At 43.8% G+C, this 26,859-nt stretch overlaps 4 protein-coding genes across 8 annotated transcripts in view; 2 read left to right on the top strand and 2 right to left on the bottom strand.

Moving 5' to 3' along the window:
• The first annotated feature begins 84 nt into the window (after positions 1-84).
• Positions 85-3,654, top strand: mrpl24 (mitochondrial ribosomal protein L24). The gene is made up of 6 exons (XM_063184784.1): positions 85-172; positions 984-1,179; positions 1,563-1,658; positions 2,116-2,219; positions 2,604-2,734; positions 3,242-3,654. The coding sequence occupies exons 2-6, from the start codon at positions 997-999 to the stop codon at positions 3,376-3,378; spliced, it is 651 nt and encodes a 216-aa protein (XP_063040854.1). The 5' UTR covers positions 85-172; positions 984-996; the 3' UTR covers positions 3,379-3,654.
• A 706-nt stretch (positions 3,655-4,360) lies between these two features.
• Positions 4,361-10,175, bottom strand: sf3b4 (splicing factor 3b, subunit 4). Its single transcript, XM_063184783.1, has 6 exons — positions 10,091-10,175; positions 9,532-9,660; positions 6,858-7,400; positions 5,475-5,645; positions 5,171-5,347; positions 4,361-4,661 (listed from the first exon to the last, which is right to left on the bottom strand). Exons 1-6 carry the CDS (start codon positions 10,122-10,124, stop codon positions 4,501-4,503), a joined length of 1,215 nt encoding a protein of 404 aa, XP_063040853.1. The 5' UTR covers positions 10,125-10,175; the 3' UTR covers positions 4,361-4,500.
• A 249-nt stretch (positions 10,176-10,424) lies between these two features.
• naxe (NAD(P)HX epimerase) lies at positions 10,425-17,413 on the top strand. Its single transcript, XM_063184782.1, has 7 exons — positions 10,425-10,519; positions 11,286-11,469; positions 14,069-14,177; positions 14,906-15,016; positions 15,255-15,365; positions 16,169-16,316; positions 16,685-17,413. The coding sequence occupies exons 1-7, from the start codon at positions 10,498-10,500 to the stop codon at positions 16,885-16,887; spliced, it is 888 nt and encodes a 295-aa protein (XP_063040852.1). The 5' UTR covers positions 10,425-10,497; the 3' UTR covers positions 16,888-17,413.
• A 3,402-nt stretch (positions 17,414-20,815) lies between these two features.
• The window catches only part of chd4a (chromodomain helicase DNA binding protein 4a), a 34,622-nt gene continuing 28,578 nt past the window's right edge, over positions 20,816-26,859 (bottom strand). For all 5 annotated transcript variants that reach the window (XM_063185476.1, XM_063185478.1, XM_063185474.1 and 2 more), the window contains 6 exons: positions 25,861-26,019; positions 25,310-25,418; positions 24,926-25,058; positions 22,674-22,869; positions 21,840-22,003; positions 20,816-21,196 (listed from right to left, as the gene is read on the bottom strand). In XM_063185476.1, coding sequence (XP_063041546.1) covers positions 21,161-21,196; positions 21,840-22,003; positions 22,674-22,869; positions 24,926-25,058; positions 25,310-25,418; positions 25,861-26,019 — 797 coding nt within the window. In that variant the 3' untranslated portion in view covers positions 20,816-21,160. The remainder of the gene's footprint in view (positions 21,197-21,839; positions 22,004-22,673; positions 22,870-24,925; positions 25,059-25,309; positions 25,419-25,860; positions 26,020-26,859) is intronic.

Here is a 26,859-nt window from a genome sequence, read left to right as displayed (position 1 = left end):
TCTTCGAGTACATTCTTATGCACAACTTAGATAATCAGACACAGACTTTTACTCGCTCTTTCACCCGGATGTGGTACATGTTCAGTTGTGTTCCTCCTTGCTGACATTGAGGTGCGTGCATGCATTTTCTCCGAGCTGTCTTGGTTGGATCCTAAACAGTGAGCTGGTCTTAGTAAGTAGTTCTACTTTAATTTTCCCTAAAGTGATGCTTGTTCGTATTCACACTCTGACCAGGATTCCCCTCCACCAGGTTGCACCGTACGAGTTCTTTCACCAGGGCAAGTGTTGTAGACAGCTAGCCATCATGATTTCCCTCTGGGATCATCGTCTTTGGGTCAGTGTCATTGAGAGTAAATAGAATTCTATTTACTGTCAATGGGTCAGTGTAGAATGAGTTGTGATCCGCCTAGTTGTGGTATGTTTATGCAGTTGACCATAAGTGTAGTTTATTGTTTATAGTTTATTGCCATTCAGCGCTTCATATTTTTCTGTGTTCCTTCTCTTGCTATGGACACAGCCCAAATAGTTGCACTCAAAGTGGAGGATGACAGGGTCTCAGGTCTTGGTAAAGGCAATGGTTGTAGTACCAGTAACAGTCTGCTAATAATCATGTCATGGGCTATTACAAATGCCTAACACAACACACTATCCAAAGACTTTCTGCATCTTTGACTGTAGAGCTATGATCACTGGTCACTGAACTGATGTAGGCCAATTTGCTTACATAATCGTTTAACTCTGACAATATTCACCACCCAGAGTAGGCTACTGTGTATTTTATTTATGTATGTTGACCTAGTTATGCTTTCAGTTTATCATTTCATCATTAAAATTATTAAAATGTTATTACTTTTACTACTATTTGTCACCTAAAATGTTAAAATGTAACTCAAAACGTTGAACGCTCAATTGTTTAATTTTATTGAAGACATTGGAATTGTTCAATCCTTTCCTGGTTCAAGATGTGTATATTGCCACCCCAGACATACAGGCACCATGAGGCTGACTGCCTTGATGTGCATGGCAGCCAAAGCGGCCTATCCCAAAAACTACCGCTATGGTTCAATGAGACCCTGGACTTTCGTGGCACTGAAAAGGAATCCGCCGGGCAAGCAGAGAAGAAAGATCTTTGTGGACAAGATCCCAAATGAGGAATGGTCCGTTTTCAAAGGCGACACGGTATGTTTTCCACCAACATCTTGTGGAATCTGAAATGTGTGTGTTTCATGTGTTGTTTTTGTAATGCATGTTTTAATTTAAGTTCATGCCATGTTCAGTCTGAACTGGGGTTCTCATTCTGCATGTTTTTTTTTATTATTATTTTTACATCTGACAGCCTTGTAACATTTATTTGCCTTCCCATTTGCATCTTACACAAGATCCTACAGCATTTATTATTGAGACAGTGAGGGTTTTCCCAGTGCAGACACAGTAATACGCACACCTACTTCATCTCAACAACAATGTGAGGGCTCAACTCTAAACTGACGGGTGTGTGTGCTTGTGTGTGCTTGTGTGTGCGTGTGTGTGCGTGTGCGTGCGTGTGTGTGTGTGTTATGCAGGTGGAGATTTTGGCTGGAAAGGACAAAGGAAAGCAGGGCAAAGTGACCCAAGTATTCAGACATCGCAACTGGGTCATTCTGGAGGGCCTTAATACGGTAATATAAACACAGTGTTTAACACAGCATGAGCTCTTCTTAGCCACATACACAGTTGACACATTTCATGCTGTTTTCACGCAACTAGCAGCCAATGAATGCATTTCTATGACGCATATATTTTCTTTACACACAGCATAATAACAGCCACAAAATCGTGTCTTTTATGGGTTATTTTCAAATGCTAACACACAGTGTGTCAAAAATGGAAGTACATCATAAATCGTATTACAATAATAAAAAAAATGCCTAGCTTGCCCAAACGTTCCAATTTCAGTTGGTCCGTTCTGTTGATAGTTTTTGTCAGTAGTTGTTACAGTCAAAAGTGAAATTGCACGGAAAGTGATTGCAGATTGGAAATGCACATTTAGGCATTTTCAGTTAAGACTGAAATGGTGGCAAACTATGATGAAAAAATGTGCTAACATTTGTTGCTTCTTTGTGTGTCTCCCAACAGCATTTCCGCTACATTGGGAAGAGTGGGGAATACAGAGGCACCTACGTCGCCAGTGAATCTCCATTACTGCTGAGCCAGATCTCTATCATAGACCCCACTGACAGGTAATGTCTGACCGTCGGCTTATAAAATGAGCTTTACATCTGTCTCACAACACATCTCATTTGTTCCCTCTGCCAGAAATGCCTCTGTGCTTTGATATTCAGCCTAGAGTTAAGAAAGTGAATGTGTTCGTACAAAATGACAAATGATAGTGAAGGTTGCAGCCAGACATCAACCAACACAAAGCAGTGGGTAGATAAGCGTCATAATTCTGTATTTAGTAAGTAGTACTGCATTATTGTATGTGACCCGGATTAGGCCTTTCTTGTGACATTTATACAATGAATTGCATAGTATGTTTATTCTTACATACTGTCATTTTTTCATAAGCTTAGAACAGCACATTGCCATGTGATGTACATCTCTCCTCTACCCCCTCTCAATAGGAAACCCACGGAGGTGGAGTGGAGGTTCACAGAGGAGGGGGAGAAGGTCAGGGTGTCCCTCAGGACGGGCCGCATCATCCCCAAGCCCCCCGTGCAGCGCAGCGATGGCATCGTCCCCGAGCAGTGGAAGGGTACATTTTTAAAAAAACTACTAATGCCTCTTTTCCACTGCCGGTTTTCGGGTAGGCCTACAGCTTGACAAAGCGCGACTCAGCTGCCACTTTTTGCTTTTCGAATAGGCACGACGCAGCTCAATCGTAAAGCAAAAAGTGGCGTCCGAGTCACGCTTTGTCGAGCTGTAGGCCTACCAGAATTGCGGCAGTGGAAAAGAGGCTTAAGTCTTGCTTTAAATTACATTAGGCAGATGCTTTTATACAAAGCGACTACACACTTAGTAGTTTTAACATTTCTTTCCAAGACATTGCTAGTGGTTGATCAACAGAATGAAAGGCGTTTCTGGATGTGCTTTGTCAGCCTCGATGGGCTTTAACTGTGCTGTAGAAAGTATGGTGCGTGAGCATCCAGAAACAAAACAAGGTGCTGCTGGATAATACGGATAAGACGTTGCTACTACTGCATAGGACATCTACTGGTCTCCTTGTGTGTTATTATATGGAATCTGATTTCCTTTGTTCCAGATGGACCTAAGGACACATCGACGGAGGATGCGTTACGGAAGACGTACACTCCATCTCTGAAGACCCTTCAAGAGGAGGTGATGGAGGCCATGGGTATCAAAGAGGAGAGGAAACAGCGGCCCACATACTGGTACTGAGCAAGCATGCGGGCTCAGAGACTGGACTGACTGCAATGTGCATCCTGAGTTCCATTTGTCAGGAACCATCAGTGGGACTATTATGTATTTATACACATGTTGTGTTTTTTAAAATACTATACTGTTTAAATGTAATTGTGTAAATGTCTTGTCTTTACGTGGGTTTCAAGATGACTATGAATGGTGAATTATTGTCAAAATAAAGACCAGTTCTTTCATTTCATATATTTTCAACCGGCATCCACATGAAATACATGGTTGGACATTCTTTTTTTTTACATAGCAATAAAACTGAAAAAAAAAAAACATCATGACTGTCTGTCAATCATACATTCAGGAACTTGAAGACATAAGTTGAGTTTTGGGTCAACCTTTTTTCCCCAGAATGTATTCATTAGGAGAGACCATCTTTAACAATAGCTTCAGTCTGAAGTACTCAAGGATAGCGGTTAGGACATAATTGACCAGTGCCCATCCTCCTCCATGACTGAGGTACCCTGAGTATGATACCATATTGCTGCGCTGCTTCCTTGCAGCGCAATTTGAGGCCGTCCCCCTTTCACGGGTGAATAAATAAATGAAATTTCATTGTGTAAAGTGGGCACTGTGTGCTATGGCGTGCATGTGGCAATAGGAGTTTCCCAGGTGGGCTTTCACTTTCACTTAGGATGGCTAGTAGTCCCCACAGCACAACTGAATGTTGTGGGGTTTTTTGTTTTGTGCTTTGAAGAATGCATCAAAATACCATACTAGATGCACAGCTATTACCGATAAGTGGTCACTAAAAATGAATAGGTTTATGAACCAGCAATATTGGCATTTCATCATGTTATCAGATATCCTTTGCGTCAATCATCTTAAGATTTCTAAAATTATTGTCTCACCCCATCAATCATTAAAAAAAAAAAACGGGTAATAAAAATTGAAGGATGGTCAGCTGGGTATACATGGAAAAAGATAATAAATGATTCGAAAACAATGATGTAAGCAAAGAAATTTTAATTCTCTGTCCAATTACAAATTGGTCAATGACACGAAGAAATTAGATACAAAATAACAAAAAGTCACCTGTGAAAAAGCTAAGAACGAAATTAAAAACATGATGCGTCTGACGGTGGAAGTCTAAGGGGGCATTGGTCTCATGGGCCCCCTGGGTGGCTGTGGGGGTCGTGGAGGCATCGGAGGTCCTCTCTGGAAGCCGAAGGGAGGGGGCCGGGGCGGGCCGCCACCGTAGCCTGGCGGGGGCATGGGAGGAGGTGGGCCTCTCATACCCATCGGTGGTCCTGCAAAACAATGCAATAATGAGCTTTGAATGCAAATGAACTTTGTATCTATTATTCCAAAACATGTACACACAATGAACGGCACAGTCAGAATGTTAACACTTAAGAATGCAATTTAATGCATTTTTAGCAATACACATTACTACATACTATATCGTTTTGCCCCAAGGGAAATAAGACTTTGATAAACATGACAGCAGTCAACTACTTTAGGTTGTTGTGAACATGTTCTACTATACTTTATAAAGGATCAAAGCACAAATGGAATAGTCATTGCACATTATGCATAGCAAATATTCAAGTAACAAGGTCAACACTAGCTAGTACTTGTCTTATAGTACTTGTCTATATCATGAAGAAGCATTTTGGGGTTTATTTGAGTTTTGTAGTTGAGTTGAAGTTGCATGGATACTGCTCGTACCCGTAGGCAGTGATCTAATGGCCATTACACCAAAACGCAGCTTGTGTGGTTAACCGGGACGTAAAAAACCCATAGATGCAGCACTTACCCATAGGAGGGGCGAAATGCGATCGGGGAGGCATGCCCATCGGGGGTGGGGGCATGCCTGGCGGGGGAGCCCTGTGCTGGTGCTGATGCTGGTGCTGGTGCTGGTTGGCACCTGGAGGTCCAGGAGGATGCACCATGCCAGGCGGGGCAGGGGGTGCCATGGGCATCGGAGGCATGTCTGCACACAAGACAAATGTGGGTCAGAAATGTGCTTCACTTTATTACAGAAACCACAGTCTTAACACATGCACACGCGCACGCACGCGCACGCACAAGCACAAGCACGTTCCCCCCTCGTGACTCACTTGGTGGCTGCATGCCATGGTGGAATGGTGGGGGGACGGGTGGAGGTCCTCCTGGTCCCCCTTGTCCGCCGGCACCCCCAGGGCCAGGGGGCATGGTCATACCCGGGGGCATCCCAGGAGGCATGGAGACGGGCGGAGGAACCGGCGGGAAAGCACCTGGTGGAGGCATGCCTGTGAAAGTGAAAGAAGACAGCGGGGTTAATAACAACAATGGATGAGGAACGTCTGTGAAGCTCCAAGAAGTCCTTTTACAGACTGAACAGTAAACATCAAATTGCTTTGTTTCCCTTTAGGAATAAAGCTGCTGAATTCATGTTGAGGGACTCATCATTTACCACCAACTATCAGTTCCCTTGTCTTGACTTGGACAAATAACTGGGTTCTGTATTTTATTTCTACAGGATTTAAAAAAAAATTAATCTGTTCTCCCGCTTCAGCCTAAAGGAAATCATGCACTCCGAGTCCGAACTGACAGCCCACCTACAACTAAACTCACCACCCCTCTCCTTCTGCTGGCAACTCACCTGACATGGGCATGCCGTGTACTACAGTTATAAATAATAATAATAATAATAATAATTGTATTTGTAGAGCACAAATTCATACACAGCATGTGTGACGGAGGTGTTCCTGCACAGTTCATCCCCCTCGTGGCCGCGAACCTGCCACCTCCTCAACTACATCGGTTCGGGACTGGGAGGCACAGTGCGAGACCGCTGAGCTAAAGGGCCGGTCTGATAGCCCAACGCAACCGCAATGTATTGAGGCTTCAGGAGGGGGGTTTACTAACGTTCCATGTCACACTCTGGCCTCCGTTACACATGCACCACTAAACAGTCAGATGAAACAACAATCAGCAAAATCGATGACAAAAAGATGAATTAAGAAAGTTGTCATGTTTGGGGAAGACCTACAATGAACTCCAAACTTAAACCCTAAATCCTTACACTCCCCTGGGTATGCAGTTTGCACAGTCCAACAAAAACTCATAATAAAAATCCCATCCCCACACACACCTGACATGAGAAGTAGTCATGATCACACCTACAACAAACACCACAACCACCCATTCACCTTGCATGAGTAGTCATGATCACACCAACAATAACTCCAACAACCAACGTCCAGGGGTGTAAAGTATACCCCCGCAGCCCCCGCGAGGCAGAGGGGCCCATACGAGGCGGGGGCCCACATGGGCCCTTGACTTGAAGAAACGGGCCCCCTCCATGATATTGGGCCCTTTTTTTCAGGGGCCCATTCTTGGTACTTTGCAGGGGGGCGTGAAATACTTGCATTACGCCAGTGCCAACTCTCCCCACTCACCTGGCATGAGAAGTAGTTATGATCACACCGACAATAAACACCCCAACTCCCCACACTCACCTGGCATGGGCAAGCCCTGCGCGAGGGTGGTCAAGACGGGCGTGGGCACTGTCGGTGGTGGCGGGGCGTCGGCGAACAGCTGATGCGGCCGGTCGGCCTGCGAGAGCGGGTTTTGCGCCGCCAGCAGCCTCTCAGCCGCCGAGCCGTGCCGCTCGCCCTTGGAGTCCTTCTTGAAGGCGTACGAGACGGTGATGGGCCTGTTGCACAGGTACTGGCCGTTCATGGCCTCGATGGCCGCGTCGGAGGCGTCGAAGCTGGCAAAGTTGATGAAGGCGTAGCCCTTGGAGTTGCCCGTGTCGGGGTCGCGCATGATCTTTGGCGTCTGCAGGATGACGCCAAAGGCGCTGAACGTGTCGTAGAGGAGCTTCTCGTCGATCTCGGGGTCCAGGTTGCCGATGAAGATGTTGGCGCCCACGTCCAGGTTTTTGTTGTGCGCCGAGGCCTTGTTGACGCGGATGGGCTTGCCGTACAGCTTGATCATGTTCATGATCTTTATGGCGTAGTCGGCATCCTCCTCGCTCAGGAACTCCACAAAGCCATACCCTATACATGAATGGGAAAAGCAGGAATTTAAGTGGTATCTTTTGAAGCTGGAGCACACCGCAGTTTAGTTTTCAAACATACATTTTGTGCCAACACCTGACTAACATTTCGGTGTTACTACTACACCTTCAGACAGAGATGTATAGTAACGAAGTAAAAGTAACGAAGTACTGTACTTAAAGTGGTGGTTCGCTATTTTAGACATTAAGCCCTGTTTGTGTGACTTCTGGGGTGAAGTAGAGATGTTCTCATCACAATTTTGACATTTGGTGCTGAACGGAGCATTTGGGTATTCAAGACTGCAGCCCCCCCACCTTTACATTGACTCCAATGAAGCACTCAAGCAATCGATCATAAAATGGCATTGAACTTTCGTTTGCAGAGACATGAAACTCACCGAGTGGTCAGAGGTGTGCAGCGATACGTTGGCTCGAAAATCCCAGCGAAATACGCTTCCAGAGAAGATATATTATCATTATTGTCCATCTTCATTGATTGTATTGGTTTGACTAGTATTACTCCGCGCGACCGGAAATGGGGGAGCGTTTCTTTACATTACTATCTATGGTTTGTATGCAAGCTGTAGTTTTTGTAGCCAGTCCCGCTCAAAGATAGCCGTTCTACCTCGCTCCTTGATGTCTACACAAACAACACACTATCGCTACCTACTGGCTGGATGTCTACTGCTATTCAACGGCGTCTGGGAAAAAATAGGTCCGCCAAATGCTAAACAACAGTTGGAAGGCATATTTCGCTGCAATTTTCGGGTCAAATTATCACTGTCTAACACTGACCACACGGTGAGTTCCATGTCTTCTCGAACGAAAGTTTAATGCCATTTTATAATCGATAGCTTGAGTGCTCTATTGGAGTCAATGTAAAGGTGGGGGGGCTACAGTCTTGGATACCCAAATGCTCCGTTCAGCACCAAATGTCAAAATTGTGATGAGAACATCTCTACTTCACCCCAGAAGTCACACAAACAGGGCTTAATGTCTAAAATAGCGAACCACCACTTTAAGTACTAAACTGCAGTATCTGTACTTTTTTGAGTAATATTTTTTCCTCATACTTGTACTTTTACTGCACTACATTTTTCTGATGAAATTAATACTTTTACTCCGATATATTTTTCATGTGCTGCTTTCGTTAATCGTTACTCGTTTCTATGCCCGACCGCTAGATGGCTCTGTCATCACCAGATATGATGGAACGTGTTCACGGTCAGTGGGCGATGCAATGGTAGGGAAATAAAAGCAGATCGCATTCTCGCGCATGTCTTTTGGCGCGGTCAGTGACGCTCAGTTGGCATTGACACTGGCATGTTGGCAAGATGGATGAGGTAGACGAGGTATCGCCATCAACATCAACGGAAAAGGGTTTTTTTTATACATTTTTTTATTTTATGTTTTTATTTGATATTTTAATTTATTTGATTATTTTTTTATGTGCACTTCTGACTTTAGTTTTTTTTATATAATACTTGAAGCACAACGAGCTGGTTGGAAGCACTGTTTTAAGCAGTAAAACTACTGCCCTATGTTTTCTTAAAAACTGAACTTGTGTTACAAAGCTGTTTTAATAACAAACCATAATGGTATTTGCACTTCATAAGAGACTTATTGTACAGAGCTCTAATAAACCAAATGGTATTCAAACTTTTGACTGACTTTTTTTTACTTCTACTTCTACTTTTTTACTCAAGTAGCAAAACTTGCAATACTTCTACTTGCTTTACTTAAGTACAACACATTTTGAATACTTTTGTCCTTCTACTTGAGTAAGGTAAGGAAAGGTTACTTTTGACTTTTACTCAAGTCATTTGACAAGATGATACTGGTACTTCTACTCCACTACTTTTCTCCAGTACTTTATACATCTCTGCCTTCAGAGTCTCTGAAGCGAAACCGTTAACCGGGTGTTTACACAAAATATATCTTTGAAAACTAATTTGCAGTGTGGTCAAGCTTCTATCTTCAAGTGATGTTTCTCCCACTGTGATGCACCTGCAAGCTGAGAGGTGATGTCAATAGAGTCCATATTGAACTGTGAAGTTGTATTTTGTGTAGTATACTGAAGCAAATGTCGACACATACACACAGACAGACAGACACACAAGCACACACTTTACCTTGGTGCTGCCCCGTCACTCTGTCTTTGGGCATGTGTGTGTTGACAACGGGTCCAGCCTGCAGGAAGAGCTCCCACAGGAGAGGTTCCGACACCTTCTCATCCAAGCCACCCACATACACAGTGGCATCTACAGCAATGAAGATGTACAAAAAGATTTTTCAAGAAAGAGCTCATGAATAACACTTTGCTGTTGTGCAACTCTGATAAGAAACAGGACCAAAGCAAAGCATAATCAAAACAGGTGAGTTGTTTTCAATTCCAAAAATGGAATTATCATGACCATTAGCAATAGTCTCACGTATACTACAGTACAGCCAAAATAAAGCACATGATTTGCAAGTTACAAAACTTTTAGAAACCGCCAAGGCTGCAAAAGTGCCTTGTGTGGAATGAATGAGCGTGGCTGACTAGCCTCGTTAGCTACTTGGATGAGATGGTACGTAGATAGACTCTGCGGCTTTATTTTCTACACACACTTCGCACATGTAAAATTTAGATCATATACTGTTTGTACGATCACATATTACTTAAGTACAATTGAATTGACAAAGTTTTACCTTGATTACGTTCTGAAATCGGCCCTGCCGCCATGTTTGCGACGGCTAGGCTTCCTTACACCGGAAGTGAATTGGCTTTTGTGTTCTTTTCAGAATCATCAAAACAATCCCAATAATGATTTGCGCCACCTAGTGGATTGGAGAAACCAGTGGTTGTAAACCATCTTCTTTAACCATTGTCCATCAACTTGAAAAGGTATTTTAACGCTTTTCAGCATGTGTCGTGATAACTACCAATATAAATAATAATTCATCCCCCAGAGCCCTTTAGATATGCACCACACATCATTTGAATTAAATACCATTATTTTGATACACCTTTTAGATTTGTTACCCGGAAGTCAACAGAAAGTTAGTTCTTGAAGAGAAAATAGAGAGGGTTCTTGCATTCGGGGCAAGACGAATTTATGTCCACTGTACAGCTTGCAGGTTGGTTTAATTTATATCATGTTGTGACAATTTACCTATCTAGTGCTGTTTTAATGTATTTGATAATTGCATTTGCTAAATGAAGGTTGTTTTTCATGGACGTGTGAGGTGCACCTTTGCAATTTTTATGGAGGCTGTGTGTTGTCAGTTTACCACAGATAAGTTGTCAAACAAAACACAACCATGGTGAAGGATACCCCGTTTTATTTGCAATTACTAGCTGTAACTTTAACCGAATCTCAAGCAAATTAATTGTGCTGCTCTAGTGTGGATTAGCTATCTTTAGCCTACTACTTTTTGTTTCTTTTCTCTCTCTCTCTCTCTCTCTTTTTTAACACCAAATTATAACTGTATAATTCCATGATGACGTGTTTTCCATAGCAATGTTTGTGTGATGTGTTGTGATGTGATGTGATGTGGTGAAAGTGAAAGCCCATTGGGAAACTCCAACTCCCATTGTCATTATGACTCAGCACTCTACAGCACGAAATGTGCACACAACGAAATGCATTTATGCCTCACCCATGCAAGGGGGCAGTCCTCAATGGCGCCCCTAGGGAGCAGTGCGGCAGGACGGTACCATGCTCAGGGTACCTCATGGAGGAAGATGGGGAGAACACTGGTTAATTACTACCCCCACCAACCTGGCGGATTGGGAGTCGAACCGGCAACCTTTAGGCTACAAGTCTGATGCCCTAACCACTTACCCATGACTGCCTCCCATGACATGACATGACTGATGTGATGTGATGTGATGTGATTTTAGGTCTTGGTGGTGGCAAGTGGATGTTCGGTCTCCGTACCCTCCTGGGCATCGGGTTCCTTGTGACATCGCAGGGAAACAGCAGGGTCTTATGCCAGAGGGCATGCACTCTCTCTCAGAGTCTACGCACCCCGGAGTCCTCCTGTAGAGCACTGCACAGCATGGCACATCCTGTCAAGTATCTTGGGTAGGAAGGAATCATTGTCCTGTATTGAGGTTAGATAGAATATTTATTGTCCTTTTGGAAAATCGGTTCTGTGCCATTTACAGTGCGTCTGATACAGGTACAAAAACACACAATAGATAAACACAAAACACAATAGACAAACACAACAGCACCCCCCTCCCCCTCTAGGACAAAAAGACAGGTTGACAATATGACCAACAAACAAAAATATGACCAAAACCCTCTAGCTTAAATGCAGTACAATGCTAAAATGACATTATTATATTATAATATTATTATCATTGGTTGAGAGATCTATCAGTTGTGAACGGAAACATAAGTTACCTTACAACGACTGAGTGCATGAAGACTCTTAAAGGGACACTCCACCCATTTTGCATTAGGCTTTCCATTGCTAGACACCCAGTCATACTTTTGAATGGTCTTGCAAAAATCTCTTAATTCCCCCTGAGATAGGAGAAACCCGCATTCATCTCTTAACACTTCCTATGTCAATGATGTAAAAATGGTCATTTTGCATCATCGACATAGGAAGTGTAAGAGAGGTGGATTTCTGTTGAGACTACAAGCCTTTTTCTCACCTTTTCAACCCCGCCCATAGGGGGTTGGACCTAATGCTCTAACAGACCTATCACAGATCAGTGTCCCAGTGCTTTTGAAATCACTGGCATTAAGGCTCCGGTAAGCAGTGTTGCCAGATTGGGCTGTTTCCCACCCAATTGGGCTGCTTGGGATAGCCGTCTGCGGGTAAAAATGGCATTTTACAGGAAAACTCGCCAATCTTTCCCATCGACATCAATAGAATTGGGCGGGATTTAGTGCTTCCAGGCGGGTTTTGAGCATTTTTTGGGCTGGAAATCATCAGCCTCATCTGGCAACACTGCCAGTAAGTCACTGGCATAGCTGGAAAGGAGAAGCTGGACCACACTGCAGCTTAGTTTTCAAGACTTTATTTTTTGCACACACTCGACCAACATTTCGGTGTTGCTACACCTTCTTCAGAGTCAAATGATAGCAAGAGAGAGACACACATTTCAAGACTTGACATTCACAGGTGATCCCACTTGGTTTGGCTAAATTGGTCTCATCTCATTGCAGGTAATTGACCCCACCCCCCAACACCAGGACAAGATTGCAGACAATTAGACAGAGAGGCTTCGTAGAAAGGCATTTTGGATTCATACTCTAAATTCAGTGGAGCCTCAGGGCATAAATGAGGAACACAATATGTCTTGCTCTCTGTAACAAATTGTTACAGCATCGCGGCTGTGGTCTTCTAATAATTGTAGCTGTGGTTTTATTGACAATGTTCTCTGTGTATTGTTTTTTTTTCCACTTTTTTATTTTGTTTTGGGAAGTTGGCAAGCTGTCTAATTGTCTACAATCTTGTCCTGGTGTTGGGGGGTGGGGTCAATTACCTGCAATGAGATCAGACCAATTTAGCCAAACCAAGTAGGATCACCTGTGAATGTCAAGTCTTGAAATGTGTGTCTCTCTCTTGCTATCATTTGACTCTGAAGAAGGTGTAGCAACACAGAAACGTTGGTCGCGCGTGTGCACAAAATAAAGTCTTGAAAACTAAGCTGCAGTGTGCTCCAGCTTCTCCTTTCCAGTGATGTCTGTCCCACTGTGATGCACCTGCAAGCAGGGTTGCCAGATGAGGCTGATGATTTCCAGCCCAAAAAATGCTCAAAACCAGCCTAGAAGCTCAAAATCCCGCCCAATTCTATTGATTTCTATGGCTAAAATTGGGCGGGTTTTTCTGCTAAATGCCATTTTTACCCGCACACGACCATCCTAAGCAGCCCAATTGGGCGGGAAACAGCCCAATCTGGCAACACTGCCTGCAAGCTGAGGGAGGGATGATGCATAGAGTCCCAAATAACTGGGTTTGGCCTGTGGAACTTGAGCATAGCAGTGCATTATGGGGATTGTTGTCACAAATCCACAAGCACTAAAAAGTCATTTTCTGCCTTTTCTTGGCCAAGAAGGCATCAAATTAGAAATGTATGTTACTATTCTACTATAAGTATGACCCACTTTCAGTAACATATTCATGTCTCCACCGGTGGAATGCCCCTTTAAGTGTAATCAGTCTGACTCAGCAATCAATGCCTTCTAATGTTAAAAAAAATAGTGCCTACTTCCCCTCTTGATACACCCCCTCCTCACTAGAATGTCAATAACCAAGTCATAATGTATTACTAAAGAATTAAGCAATAAGCCATGAGAGGCCGTGGGGTATGCTCGATTGATAACGGCCAAGGGGAGTGGGGCACGACGCACGATTGACCACAATCAGAATCGAGAACTCTGCTTCGCGTCGTGCCCCACTCCCCTTGGCCGTTATCAATCGAGCATAACCCACGGCCTCTCGTGGCTTATTGCTTAAAGTTGTGGTGTGGTCAAGGACGTCTATAAGGTGTGGTACTAATGGTAGTTCAATCTTTTCAATTACTTGTACAACGTTCTCCTGGCATTACGACACACATTATGAGACCATTATGAGTGTACAATTATGCACATCCGTGTTCCAATATTGGGTTGTTGCTGAATTGAACCTGCCCTCATTACCCTGTTTTCTATTGGTTGTTTCCAGCCAGAAGGAAGCCCAGGGCATCGATGAAGAGCTCTTCTCGGACTATAGCTTCAGCGTGGACCAGCTCATGGAGCTCGCTGGACTCAGCTGTGCCACAGCGGTCGCAAAGGTGGGCCCCGCTCCATTCAAACATTGCATTACATTACATTTAGTTGACTCTGTTATCCAAAGCGATTTACACGGAAGACACGAAGCAAGTGCAGGGTGTGGTGTAGACAGAATGCAGAGTACAGCAGTGAGTAAAGCAAAGCAAAGTAGAGCAATAAAGAAACCGTGGAGGACCTGCAGAAGAGTGTGTGAACAGGAGAGAGTAAGTTGTCAATGGTCACGAATCAGTAGTGTTCGTTTTGATACATTACAAACACACACATTGCCTATCTATCTGTTTGTCCATCCTTCCACCCATACATCCATCCATCCTTCTACCCATACATCCATCCATCCTTCTACCCATTCATTCATCCTTCTACCCATCCATGGTTTGCATTTCTCTGGCTTGTAGTGCCAAACTCTTCTCATGTAATTTGTAACAGAATGTAACATACAGCAGATGCCGGTGGGTGTAATAATAGTTGTCGCAGTGTTTTGGGTTGCCTGCAGGTGGCGGCAAATACACATCATCATCACATGCATCTTGCATTGGCCAAGGGGGCCTGGTTACCGTCTCTGATTCCTCTTGTTCTAGTCACGTAATATTACATGGCATGAATTGTATGGAAACAATGTAATTGCACACACACATACTGTACATGTACATTTGTTCAGAAAATAGTGGAACGCAATGAAACTAGGTAGTTAGCAATAATAGACCAAATGAATGGATATTGTCTCTTGCAGGCCTATCCTGTCGAGGCCATGGTGAAGGCACGTCCCACTGTATTGATCATCTGTGGCCCAGGAAACAACGGAGGAGATGGCTTGGTCTGTGCACGACACCTTCAACTATTTGTGAGTTGACCTTTGATTCCATACATTCTCAGAAGAATTGCTGGGTATGAGTCGCTGAAAATATCAATCTTTTGTAAGAATCGTAATATTTTAGAACAGGTGTGAGCTTTAATCTTCTGTTAAATCTAAACAAAATGAATATAAGGTGTTATACTGAGGTGCTTTGAAATAATACATAATGTTTTGGAATATACACACCTGTAAGATAGATGAAGCTAATAAAGATAATGTTCCACAGGGCTATGAGCCGTCCATACTGTACCCCAAGAGGCCGAACAAGCAGCTGTTCAACAACCTGACCATCCAGTGTGAGAAGATGGGCATCTCCTTCCTGTCTGACATGCCTGAGGTATCAGCAGTCTATCCTAATTATCACTGACTTTCAAATCTCTTTGAGACTTGGTCTGACCAAGACCATAACAATTAACATTTCCCAAACGGCATTTCCCAAATGGCCTACCTTGGTTTGGTAATGATTGTTTGCTTCCCAACAAAATGGGAGGAGTTCCTGTATTTGCGGGAACTTAGAAAGTACTTGCATTTGCTCTTGACCTGACTAGTAGCAACGCTGAAGCTGTTGCGTCACTAGGAGGGCACGGCCTGGCTGTCAGTCAAACACTAATAAACCACTAATTATCTCTACTGAAGGAAATAGCTGTCATTCACTAAGTCGAACATCCAGCCATGTTTCACAGGCATCCTGGTAAAACGGAATAAAGTCCATAAACACTGTTTGTCTTCTTCTGAAAATGTAATAGCAAGAGCGCAATGTTTCGACCTTCAGGTCTTCATGCACAAGCAGTGTTTGCGGACTTTATTACTATTTACCTGGATAATTGCTTTGATTGTCCTGCACCTGGCCCATTGGGTGGGATGTGCACACATCTACTCCTCTGAACATGTTTCACAGACTTGAAAATAAGCTCATTAGTCATTGATGTGATCATTCATGTGATTTGGATGTAAAATTCATTCTATAAACACTAATAATAACATAATATAATATTTATATTCATGATTGATGTTACATCAGCAGCAGTCAAACTGATTGCTTTGCAGAACCACCCAATATGTTCCGCTATGAAGTGAATTTTTTGGTGGCTGAGTGTTGTTGTTGGATTGGATTATCTCACTCCCTCCTGCCCCCCACAGGCCAAAGTGGTGGATGAGGCCTACAACCTGGTGGTGGACGCCATCTTTGGCTTCAGCTTCCAGGGGGCAGTGCGGGAGCCATTTGGCGCCATCCTGTCCACACTCAAGAAGATCACCGTCCCCATTGCCAGCGTCGACATACCATCTGGTAAGGGGACAGTTGGGTGGATGGCAATTCAATTGAAGAACATGATGCTGGTTGTAATGTAGTAGTGGTCAATTTGGTGTTATTAATGTCATTAACACTCATTAACAACATCTGATGCCATGATGAGAAAATTATTATGATGTATATGGGACAATATCGACTAATTACTATAACATATGATTAGATTTTCATTTCATCTATTGGAAAATCACAGTGAAGAAGAATGTTGATCCAACTAGTTCATATTTGATTATACTCAATAATTGTTTGTTTCATCAGTCTCCACAAAATTGTAGTACCGGTACTACCACAAGTCTGGTGTTCATACGTGAGTATTAACTGTTCACTTTTCTCCCCATTTTTAACAGGCTGGGATGTGGAAAAGGGCAACCCAGACGGCATCCAGCCGGACATGCTCATCTCCCTCACAGCCCCAAAGCAGGCGGCCACCCAGTTCAAGGGACGCTACCACTTCCTCGGCGGGCGCTTTGTGCCCCCCGCCCTGGAGCAGAAGTATCAACTCAACCTGCCCAAGTACCCTGCCACAGACTGTGTTTACCAGCTCAACTGAGCTCTTTGGGATTTATTATGATAAACAGGGTTGAAGACAGTCCCACTGAGGAACTTGGTCAATGCTCTACACAGGGATGGGCAACTGGAGGCCCAGGGGCCACATGCAGTCCTCCTCTTTACTCAGTACGGTCCTTAGATTTTTTTTAAAACCACTACTGAATAATCTATTGTAGTTATACGGTTGACCGATAGAGAACACTCCTATTTCTTACCAACAATATCGAGTCAGTGAGCAAGCAACTCTGCGAGTTGCAGTCAGATCCCTCGTCATGTGGCCCTCCGATGGTGGCGATAAACAAAAATTGTGGCCCTCATCATGAAAGTTGCCCATCCATGCTCTACACACTACTTTGTGCCCTTGAAATGAAAATCAGGTGTTTTTCCCTGAGTATGAAGTACATATGGTTGATTCTAGGGAATAATGGGGAAAATGTATGATTTTGCGTCCTCTTCCAACCACTTTGTGGTGGTTCACAAAGTCGCATTCTTTGAGAAAGAAATAAAACCAATTTGCCAAATATGAAGGGAAGCCATGTTTCTGCTTCTTTAGCTTGAGTGAAGATAAATAAAATCAATTTCCCAGATATCCGAAGAACCCATCATGTTCTTTGCTTCTTTAGATCAAGTTGGGGAGGTTTGAGGAATAATTTAAGCACAACTTTACATTTACATGTCATTATTGTGCCAGGAAGCTGAACAACCTGAAATCCAAGCATCACAATGCCAGTTCAACTGATAGATACTAAGGTGGATAGTGTTGGCGAAGCAATTACACCCTTCTTGCACACCTATGGGTAGGCATGTCAGAGGAGCTCCAAAAGGGTCACCAACTTCACAAACAAGTTTCTGCACATCGTCTTCCATTTGCTGCAGGAATATGTTTGGCTAAGAAATGTTTTGTGGCCTGGCTAAGCCCGACTAGAACATGAAATGTACTGTCTGGGCTTGCACCATAGGCAAAGTCTTCAAGCCCCATGCCTTGCAGCACAGACTCAAAACAACTGCACAGACCATTGTAATTAGAGGACACAGCCAGTCCAGAATCATGCCCCAGCTATGATTATCCTAGGTGAGGGGTGAAGTGTCTTCCTTTCGAAGAGACATTTTATAAAGAGAATTTTACAAAGCCCTCCCAGGGCCATTCTATGAACACAAACAAGGATTTCCCCCAGCATTTCAAGCCTATATTGAAGACGGCCGACCTAAACAACAGACCCCACCTTCACTAGTGCCTCTTTTCCACTGCCATTTTTCTGGTAGGCCTATAGCTCGACACAGCACAACTCGGCCACCACTTTTTGATTTTCCATTGGCCACAATACAGCCACCACTTTTTGCTCTGTGATTGAGCTGAGTCGAGCCAGAGATACTCTAGACAGAGATAAGACATTCTAGTTCATTTCTGGTATCCACTTTCTGTCAGGTGAACGCCCCTTTAGGAGACCTTTGGTTAGGAGACCTTCGGAGTCCTCAGGTTGAGAATAAATGGAGTCCCCTTAGCACTGTAGATGGCGGTAGCGCACTTCTTGTGCAAACACCTCAAAAATAGAAGAAGAAGGAGGGGACAACGCCCCCTTAGGAGACCCAACTCGAGCACACACTTTTGCATTGGGTGGGCGGGTTTCGAAGCCTCTTTATTACTCCACCCTCTTTGGTCGAGCTGTGTTCAGCTGTAGGCCTACCAGAAAACTGTTAGTGGAAAAGAGGCATAGGTAGCCTGAAAATATAAATTAAATTGTATTGGAAATAACAATTTTAGATTGCTTTACAAAACATGGCATACAGTGCCCTCCATTATTATTGGCACCCCTGGTTGAGATGTGTTAAAAGCCTTAAAATAAATTCAGTGTTTATTGTAGAAGAATACTGTCACACTGAAAATTGCATGAAAATGTAGCCTTCAACTCAAATGAATTGTAAGAAAATAAAAAAATCCCTGACTAAAAAATAATTATTTTTCATTAAATCACCTGTTCCACAATTATTGGCACCCTTAACAATTCCCAGGAAATAAATATAATTGAAGCATTTCTGTCATTTCTACAGTAGTTTACAAAGTTTACCAGAGTATGTAGGAACATTTAATTAGTAATTCATCACTTCCTGTTTCCCTGGGGTATAAATATGACGTGACACCGAGGCCATTTCTCTTATCCACTCTTAAACATGGGAAGACCAAAGGAAACACAGCATACAAGTGAGGCAGATGTGTGTCGACCTTCACAGGTCAGGCAGAGGCTACAAGAAGATTGCCACTCAACTGCAGATGCCCATATCTACTGTGAGAGGAATAATTAAGAAGTTCCAAAACAACTGGAACAGTGGTAAACAAGCCTGGACGAGGACCCAAGTTTATTTTGCACCACGCACAGTGAGGAGGATGGTAAGTGAAATCAAAAGATCTCCAAAGCTCACTGTTACAGAATTACAACAAATGGTAGCATCCTGGGGTCACAAAGTCTCCAAATCAACCATCAGGCGCTGTCTACACGCCAACAAGCTGTTTGGGAGGCATGCACGGAGAAAAACTTTCCTCACTCACAATCATAAACGCAAACGTCTGGAGTTCGCCAAGCGGTATTGGGGCTTCAACTGGGACCGTGTGCTTTGGTCAGATGAGACCAAGATTGAGCTTTTTGGCAACAAACACTCTAAGTGGGTCTGGCGTGCCACGAAAGATGCGCATGCTGAAAAGCACCTCATACCCACTGTGAAGTATGGGGGTGGGTCAGTGATGCTGTGGGGCTGTTTCGCTTCCAAAGGCCCTGGGAACCTTGTTAGGGTGCATGGCATCATGAATGCTTTGAAATACCAGGACATTTTAAATCAAAATCTGTTGCCCTCTGCCCAAAAGCTGAAGATGGGTCGTCACTGGGTCTTTCAGCAAGACAATGACCCTAAACATATGGCCAAATCTACACAGAAATGGTTCACCAGACACAAAATCAAGCTCCTCCCATGGCCATCTCAGTCCTCAGACCTCAACCCCATTGAGAACCTGTGGGGTGAGCTGAAGAGGAGAGTACAGAGGAGAGGACCCAGGTCTCTGGATGATTTAGAGAGATTCTGCAAAGAGGAATGACTGAAGATCCCTCTTTCTGTCTTTTCCCATCTTGTGAAACATTATAGGAGAAGATTAGGTGCTGTTTGACAAAAATACTAACAAAATATTAACACCAGGGGTGCTAATAATTGTGACACACATTATTTGATGTCAAATAATTATTTCTTTATGTGGGATTTTTTCCCCACTGAATAAATGCACTTGTATTGAAGGTTGGATTTTTACTCTTTTTTCCATTAAGGTCCCATATTATTTAGAAAATAATAATAATAATTGGAAGCTAAAAAACACATCTCAACCAGGGGTGCCAATAATTATGGAGGGCACTGTATATTTCATGTGAAACTGCATAACAAAATTACATGGGGGTCGGATAGGACGGCCTCACAGGCCTTCAACAGACCCCCCTGGCCATAGGCTCCCCATCCATGTCTTACCCTAGACCAGTGTTTCCCAACCAGGGGTACGTGTACCACTAGGGGTACGCGAGCACATTGCAGGGGGTACTTGGAAAAATAGAATTTTAACAAATACATGGAGCTTAGTTACATTGGGATAGAGAAAGCGATATAAAACTTTACTTAGGGGGTACTCATGGCACAACGAAAATGCTTAGGGGGTACACAAGACAAAAAAGGTTGGGAAACACTGCCCTAGACCAAACCGACAGCCAAAAAACATTCTGACTGTAGGGTTTGGTTTTCTAGGTTTAACAAAGCAACAAAGTTGCTTAACTGGCCAACCGACCAACACATTGCTGACAAATTACTGATGCATATGGGAGCGGTGTGCTAGAGCTTGTGTGTTGCAGACATCAACACCAAAATATCCACCAGAACTGTACTGTGACAAGACACCAATGTTTAAAAAAGGGGGGAAAAACAGAGGCCTTTATTGAATTTTTATTTTAGGTCCCAAAATTTCATAATAACATTATATCAATAATATTAAAGAAAAAAAAATCAGAAACAAAAAAAGGAAAGTAAAATAATAAAATAGCTTAGTTTCCTTAGCCTTCCTGGGTTTAAAGCCATTAGAAACGCTGCATGTCCATATATAGGTAAAGGGGTGTGGCTTCAAGCTAAGGCGAAATGTCCTCTGAGGTGCCAATCAGGAATGTTGAGGTGGTGGGCGGTGCTTAGGGGGCAGGGGAGGTCGAGGTTCGAGGTTTTCGATGTTTCGAGGTCTCGACGGCGAGCCCTACAGGCTACTGCTGCGGCTGCTGCTGCTGTTGCTGTGATACCTGAGAAGAGAAGAATATACAGTTAAGAAATCTGGAAATGCAAATTGTGTGCTACGACTTCTCTTGGTCTACAATAATGAAAATCTCACGTCACCAATGCTAAAAGTGGAATCAAGTCTGGTCTCCTATATGGACGTGACATTCATTCTCCTAGTCTCCTTATGGGCCATGTCTGCCATAGCATTTTAGTTTAAAGCCTTACATCATATGGATACTGGAAGAAATTCTATGAATCATCTCTACTTTATCTTTTGTCTCTGGTGCCATATTAATACATTTTAGATTAGCCTTTTCTCCACAGGAGTTACATTTCGTGTGGACTGTGGACTGTGGACATAAAAACAAATCTGACAAGACAAGACCACAGAGGAAACAAAACAACTAACATGCACTATATACTGAACAAGAAAACATGTCCACATACGTTTTAGCCCAAAGTAGAGTACAGAAACTGTATCAATATGGGAAAAACAATGTCTAGACACATGCACATTATACATCGTAAATAATAGTTTGTCTCTGACCAAACTTATTGCTACTGCTGCTACTACTAGTAGGGAGTTGTATACAAGTATTATGGCACTCTGGTCAGTTGTGAAAGACAGAGACACACACACACACACACACACACACACACACACACCTGCTGTGACTGTGTGTCGGGGCCCCTGCTGGCCAGGCGGCTGAGGATGTTCCTCTCGGACATCTGCAGCCTCACGGCCACAGGAGGTATCCGGGCGATGGTTGCCGGGAGACGCGTGACATCGGCTTTCATGTCGCTCAGCAGCTCCTCCAACTGTTTCAGCACTGCACACCGAGACATGAGAGAGAGACAGAGACAGAGAGAGAGAGAGAGAGAGAGAGAGAGAGAGAGAGAGAGAGAGAGACAGAGACAGAGAGAGAGAGAGGTCAACACAAGTCAGAAATCCTCAAGCAAGAAGTACAAGACAGGAGGGCAATGTTCCTTACATGCAGACAAATGGGCAGATCGAGAGACAGACCAGTGATGGCAACCATAGCTTTGAGAAACAACTCCAATGTTTGTCTAAGTACTTTGGCTACTTTGTTAGTTGCAATGCAATTGCCTTCTGGCAACCAATTAAGTTTACTTGCTAGTTGCTAGTGTTGGAAAATGTACTACTGAGATTTAAACAGACAGAAAAATATGGTCGGAAGATTCTCATTTCTATAGGCCATGGTGGTTAAAAGTGGCAAGTTGTGAGTTTTAAAAGTTTGATGTTCTTTTCAACAGTTTTTCACATCCCAGCACATGGCCAACAGAAAGACAGGTCAAAGGAAAATTATATAATCCAAAGAGGCAGGTAGAAAAAGATAAAGATGCTATTCTACAGACAGCCCATGTACTAGTACGACGTAGAGGTTTCATTTAACGGTACAACCCACCTCGAGTCCCTCCCAAGTCACATCACAGGCGAGACTTGACTGGGGTTTGCTATGAGTGTTGGTGACGCCTCACCTTTGTGCAAGACTGCGTTGGCAGGCTTGTTGCCAGACATGGACTCCTTGGAGAGGTGCTGGTGCGACTCGGCCAGGCACTCCACCTCGCTGAAGCGCGTGTTGAGGGCCATGCTGGGGTGCGAGGGGTCCTCCGACATGTTGAGGTAGGCCGCCCTGCGCAGCTGCTCCTCGATCACCAGGGCCTGCTCTAGCAGCTGCGAAACAAGAAGAAATGTTTTAAATGTTTCCATGTTCTTTCAGTGGAGGTACCGCGCCTTTGGACTTGGTGCCTGGTGGGTGAGTAAGTTCCAGTGGATTAACTTGAAGCAAGGAAGGGGAACTCGCACACCGTAATGCCGAATGTAGTAGTTAACTATTATTGCATTAAGGAAAAACAAAAAAAATGTTTTTTGTTTGTCCTTAATGCAATTAATGTTACTATGGAAATCTAGAATAGAATGCACACCATAGCCTGCTCAGGTGTCTGCAAGTAGCAGTTGCGCACGTGATTATAATTACAGTCGGTTTGTCTGTTGCGCATTTCTTTTATGTCTACCAGAACGAAAGTCAAATCGCACAGGTAGAGAGGTGTAACTTGGGGGAAGGATGTGGGTAAGTGGGTTTGTGTTCAGAGAAATCATTACAACTCGTTTTTTTTCTCCCTTTCTTTTTTATGGGCCATTTCAAAGCCATTTCCTCTGCCTCACATTAATACAGTAAAACAATTGGTATTCTGAGAATTCATTCCGCATTCCAACTCAAACTAAAAGGACACATTTCTCAGAACTACTTCAAAAGCCTTTTCTCAGCCGCATGACTGACAACTGGAGGTAACACGTTAACAAAACCACATACCCGTAGACATTCCACCCACGCACATCATCTTTTTGATTCAGGTCCCTCTCAAACAACCATAATCACATGCACAAACAAAACATGAACTAGTCGCTTGAAGGCCTCGTGTTCTTGATGTGCACCTTAACAGATCATAAAAACAGCAATGCCCAACCTGGATTCAGTGCCACATATTCCAGAAGACTGGATTGCAATAGAGCTCTTCAGCGTTGACGTCAACTTGTATGCGGCGTTTGGACTTCCGGTTCGATGGCGATTTTTTACATTGCAAAACGCCATAGAGATTCAGGTTTGGCAAAAATATAAGTTGCACGGCAACAACGAACATTAGCGTGTCCCCGCATCCCTTTCTCATTAGTGGAACGGATCGTATCATCATGTTGGTGTATTCACATGTTAAATCATGACGATTATAATTCAATATTGCTATTAACCCCTTTCTGATCATTAAAACTTCCGAACTACATACTTTCCTTTGGTTGCCATGGGTACAAGCCTCCGCACGTACATGCCGTTAGATACAGGCGCCGCTTCTGTAGTCGCCAAAAGCTTCCGGGTTTAGCATATGGACGCAACATCGTATTTATGTCGAAGTTTGACACAAAATGATCAACCATGTCATACCTACAGCCTATTTTTAACACCCTCGACAGTTTGCGGGGGTTCGCTAAGCGCGTGCTTGCACTCGGAGCTTATTTGAAATTTACCCTTATTCATTCCCAATGGAGGCCGGAAGCCGATACGAACCAGGAAGTCCTTAAATGCTAACATGAAAGACTACAATCTACTACATGCTTCCGCGTTACTGAAGAACTGTATTGGCCCATTTCAACAGGACAATCCAGGAAGATATTCTAAGAATATGGTTATGTGATAGACCTGGCTAAGTTAACCTATAGGAAGTGGTAAACCTGCTGACAGATAACATGCGTCATTCAGATTCTTCCATTAGAGGTTTTGCCACTACCTCAAAGTTAACCTAATGTGGATTACGAATGAGCCAGGTTCTTGGAACACCCTCCTTGAGTGCATCTTAATGTGTGACCTTGCCTCCTCCACTTGCTTCTCGTCATGATGACATAACTGACAACAGCATTATATTTCAATATCTTGCAAAAGCTCAATTGTAGAGTCTTTTTCTCATTTGCAATTGGGATGGTGAATGAAAAACAGTCCCTCAAAAGTTGTGGTGGCTAGGCTGACAGCTGGGAAACTTCATCGTTTTCTCCACGGAGGAGGGGCCAGGAGGTGGGACGAGGAGACAAGCGCAAGTGGAGGAGGAAAGGCCGCATATTAAAACGCACTCCTTGCCATTTGGAATATGTGCCATTGGATTGTAGCTTCTGAATCCAGGTTGACCATAACCAATCATGCATTTCAGTCAAACACTGAGACAAGTGGTGCATTAAACTGTACCTTAAACCTCCTGGCCAGGAACTTGTTCTTGATCTCCAGGAAGTTGCCGCGGTTCATCTCGCCCTTGAAGGGCTCGTTGAGGATGGCGAACCGCACGTCGTTCTGAATGTCCTGCCAGCGTGCGTAGCCGTGTCTATGGAGCGCTCTGGTTAAGGGCCAACGCTCACAACGCTTTTTCTACCCCAGTTCCATGCGTTCGCTCGGACCACCACAACAGTCTATCGAAAACGCTTCGACCCAGCTGAAAGTTGCGCTTGCTCTCACACTCACACAAACATCCCTTAACATGCTTCCACAAAGTTGAAAGACACAGATACAGTACACCAACTCGGACTCTCTCACACGCACAAGGCCTAGAGAACCCACAACAGTCTGAAAGGATACTGGATGATGCCAGCCAGGAGCCAGTAGTCATGGCGACGATGCCAGATCTCGTTGGTCTTCTTGGTAACCGTGGCAGCCCGCTCCTCGTTCTGCCACAAGGAATGCAGCTCTATAAGGAGAGAGTGAGAGCGGGCGAGCGAGAGAGACAGAGAGAAGCAGATGGTTACCATTAGAAAATGAGCCCATTTTCAAAAGTCACAATCAGAAAAGTGAGAAATGTCCATAAGGCAGATAATGTGTTCAATCATTTTTTGAAAATTAAGAACAGTAGATACCAGGTAGAACGCAAATAAAAAAAAAAAAAAAAAAAACAGATTTCAATGCAGTAAAAACTAATGGGGGTATTTGGAGGACCATCGACATTATTGCTGACCACAAAGTTTGTCACTCCCACAGCATTTGCCAACTGCTAGTTCCAGTTTGGCCCCTCAATGACTTTGCACTAGCAACTGTTAGCAAAGCAGTATTAGCGCAGCCCCTGTAGACGTGGATAACAAGGTGGATCGAGAGAGCGATTGAGATGTTCAAAATGTTTGCGCTTGTGTGTGTACCTGTGAATCCTCCGTCGGCGATGTTGAACATGAAGCGCGTCTTGGTCTTCTTCTTCTCCTCGCTGGCGCCCGGCGTGGCGGCTCCGTCCTTGCTGCTGTCTCCGTTCTGCAGCTTAGCTGGCTCCTCTGTCTTCACGCCCTCCTTCTCATCCTTACAGTCTGCACACATCACACACACACGGGTCATTTCACACAAAATCACACTTTGGGGACAGACCTACACGAATTCATCAAACTAAGTTTGCCTTTATAGTGACGAGCCCTCCTTCTCATCGTCTGCTCACAACATGACAGGATAATGACGATTGACCTGCATGTGTGTGAGGGTAACATTGACTAGGGCTGGGCGATTCACCCTAAGAAAAAATCTAGATTTTTTCATAAAGAAACTCGATTCACGATTCGATTCAATACCCCCCCCCCCGACAAAAAAACAAACAAAACAAAAAAAAACTCTTGTGGAGCTCTCTAGGCCCCTACGTGGTTGTGTGTGTGTGTGTGTGTGTGTGTGTGTGTGTGTGTGTGTGTGTGTGTGTGTGTGTGTGTGTGTGTGTGTGTGTGTGTGTGTGTGTGTGTGAGTGAAGCCTACTCGGACTGGACCAGTTTATATGGACATGGGGTAGCCTATAGCAGGGGTTTTCAAAGTGGGGCAGGGGACACCTGGGGGGGCGTGAGAGGATGCCAGGGGGCCGTGGCAGGTTTGCAGGGAAAATATAGCAAAATAAAATGAATCATTTAAGTAATTGAATAACCTAAGTAGCCAAAATGAACCTAAAATAGGCTTAAATCCTAGTGGAATAATTTTTGTTCTTTACAATATTTACTTATTGTTTTTTTTCTGTAGTACCTGAATGGTCTTAGGAATAAACAAACTTAATCAAGGTGTGAGAGGGGGGGCTTGGCTGGAATCTACCTGTATGTGGAGGGCTCAGTAAAGTTTGGGAACTCCAGGCCAAAATAGCCTAATGTAATGTTATCTCAGAACATTGCTAATAGAAA

The sequence above is a fragment of the Engraulis encrasicolus genome, chromosome 20 (genome assembly GCF_034702125.1).
Source record: "Engraulis encrasicolus isolate BLACKSEA-1 chromosome 20, IST_EnEncr_1.0, whole genome shotgun sequence".
In the NCBI taxonomy this organism is placed as follows: domain Eukaryota; kingdom Metazoa; phylum Chordata; class Actinopteri; order Clupeiformes; family Engraulidae; genus Engraulis; species Engraulis encrasicolus.
This window is presented reverse-complemented; position numbering and strand designations above follow the sequence as displayed.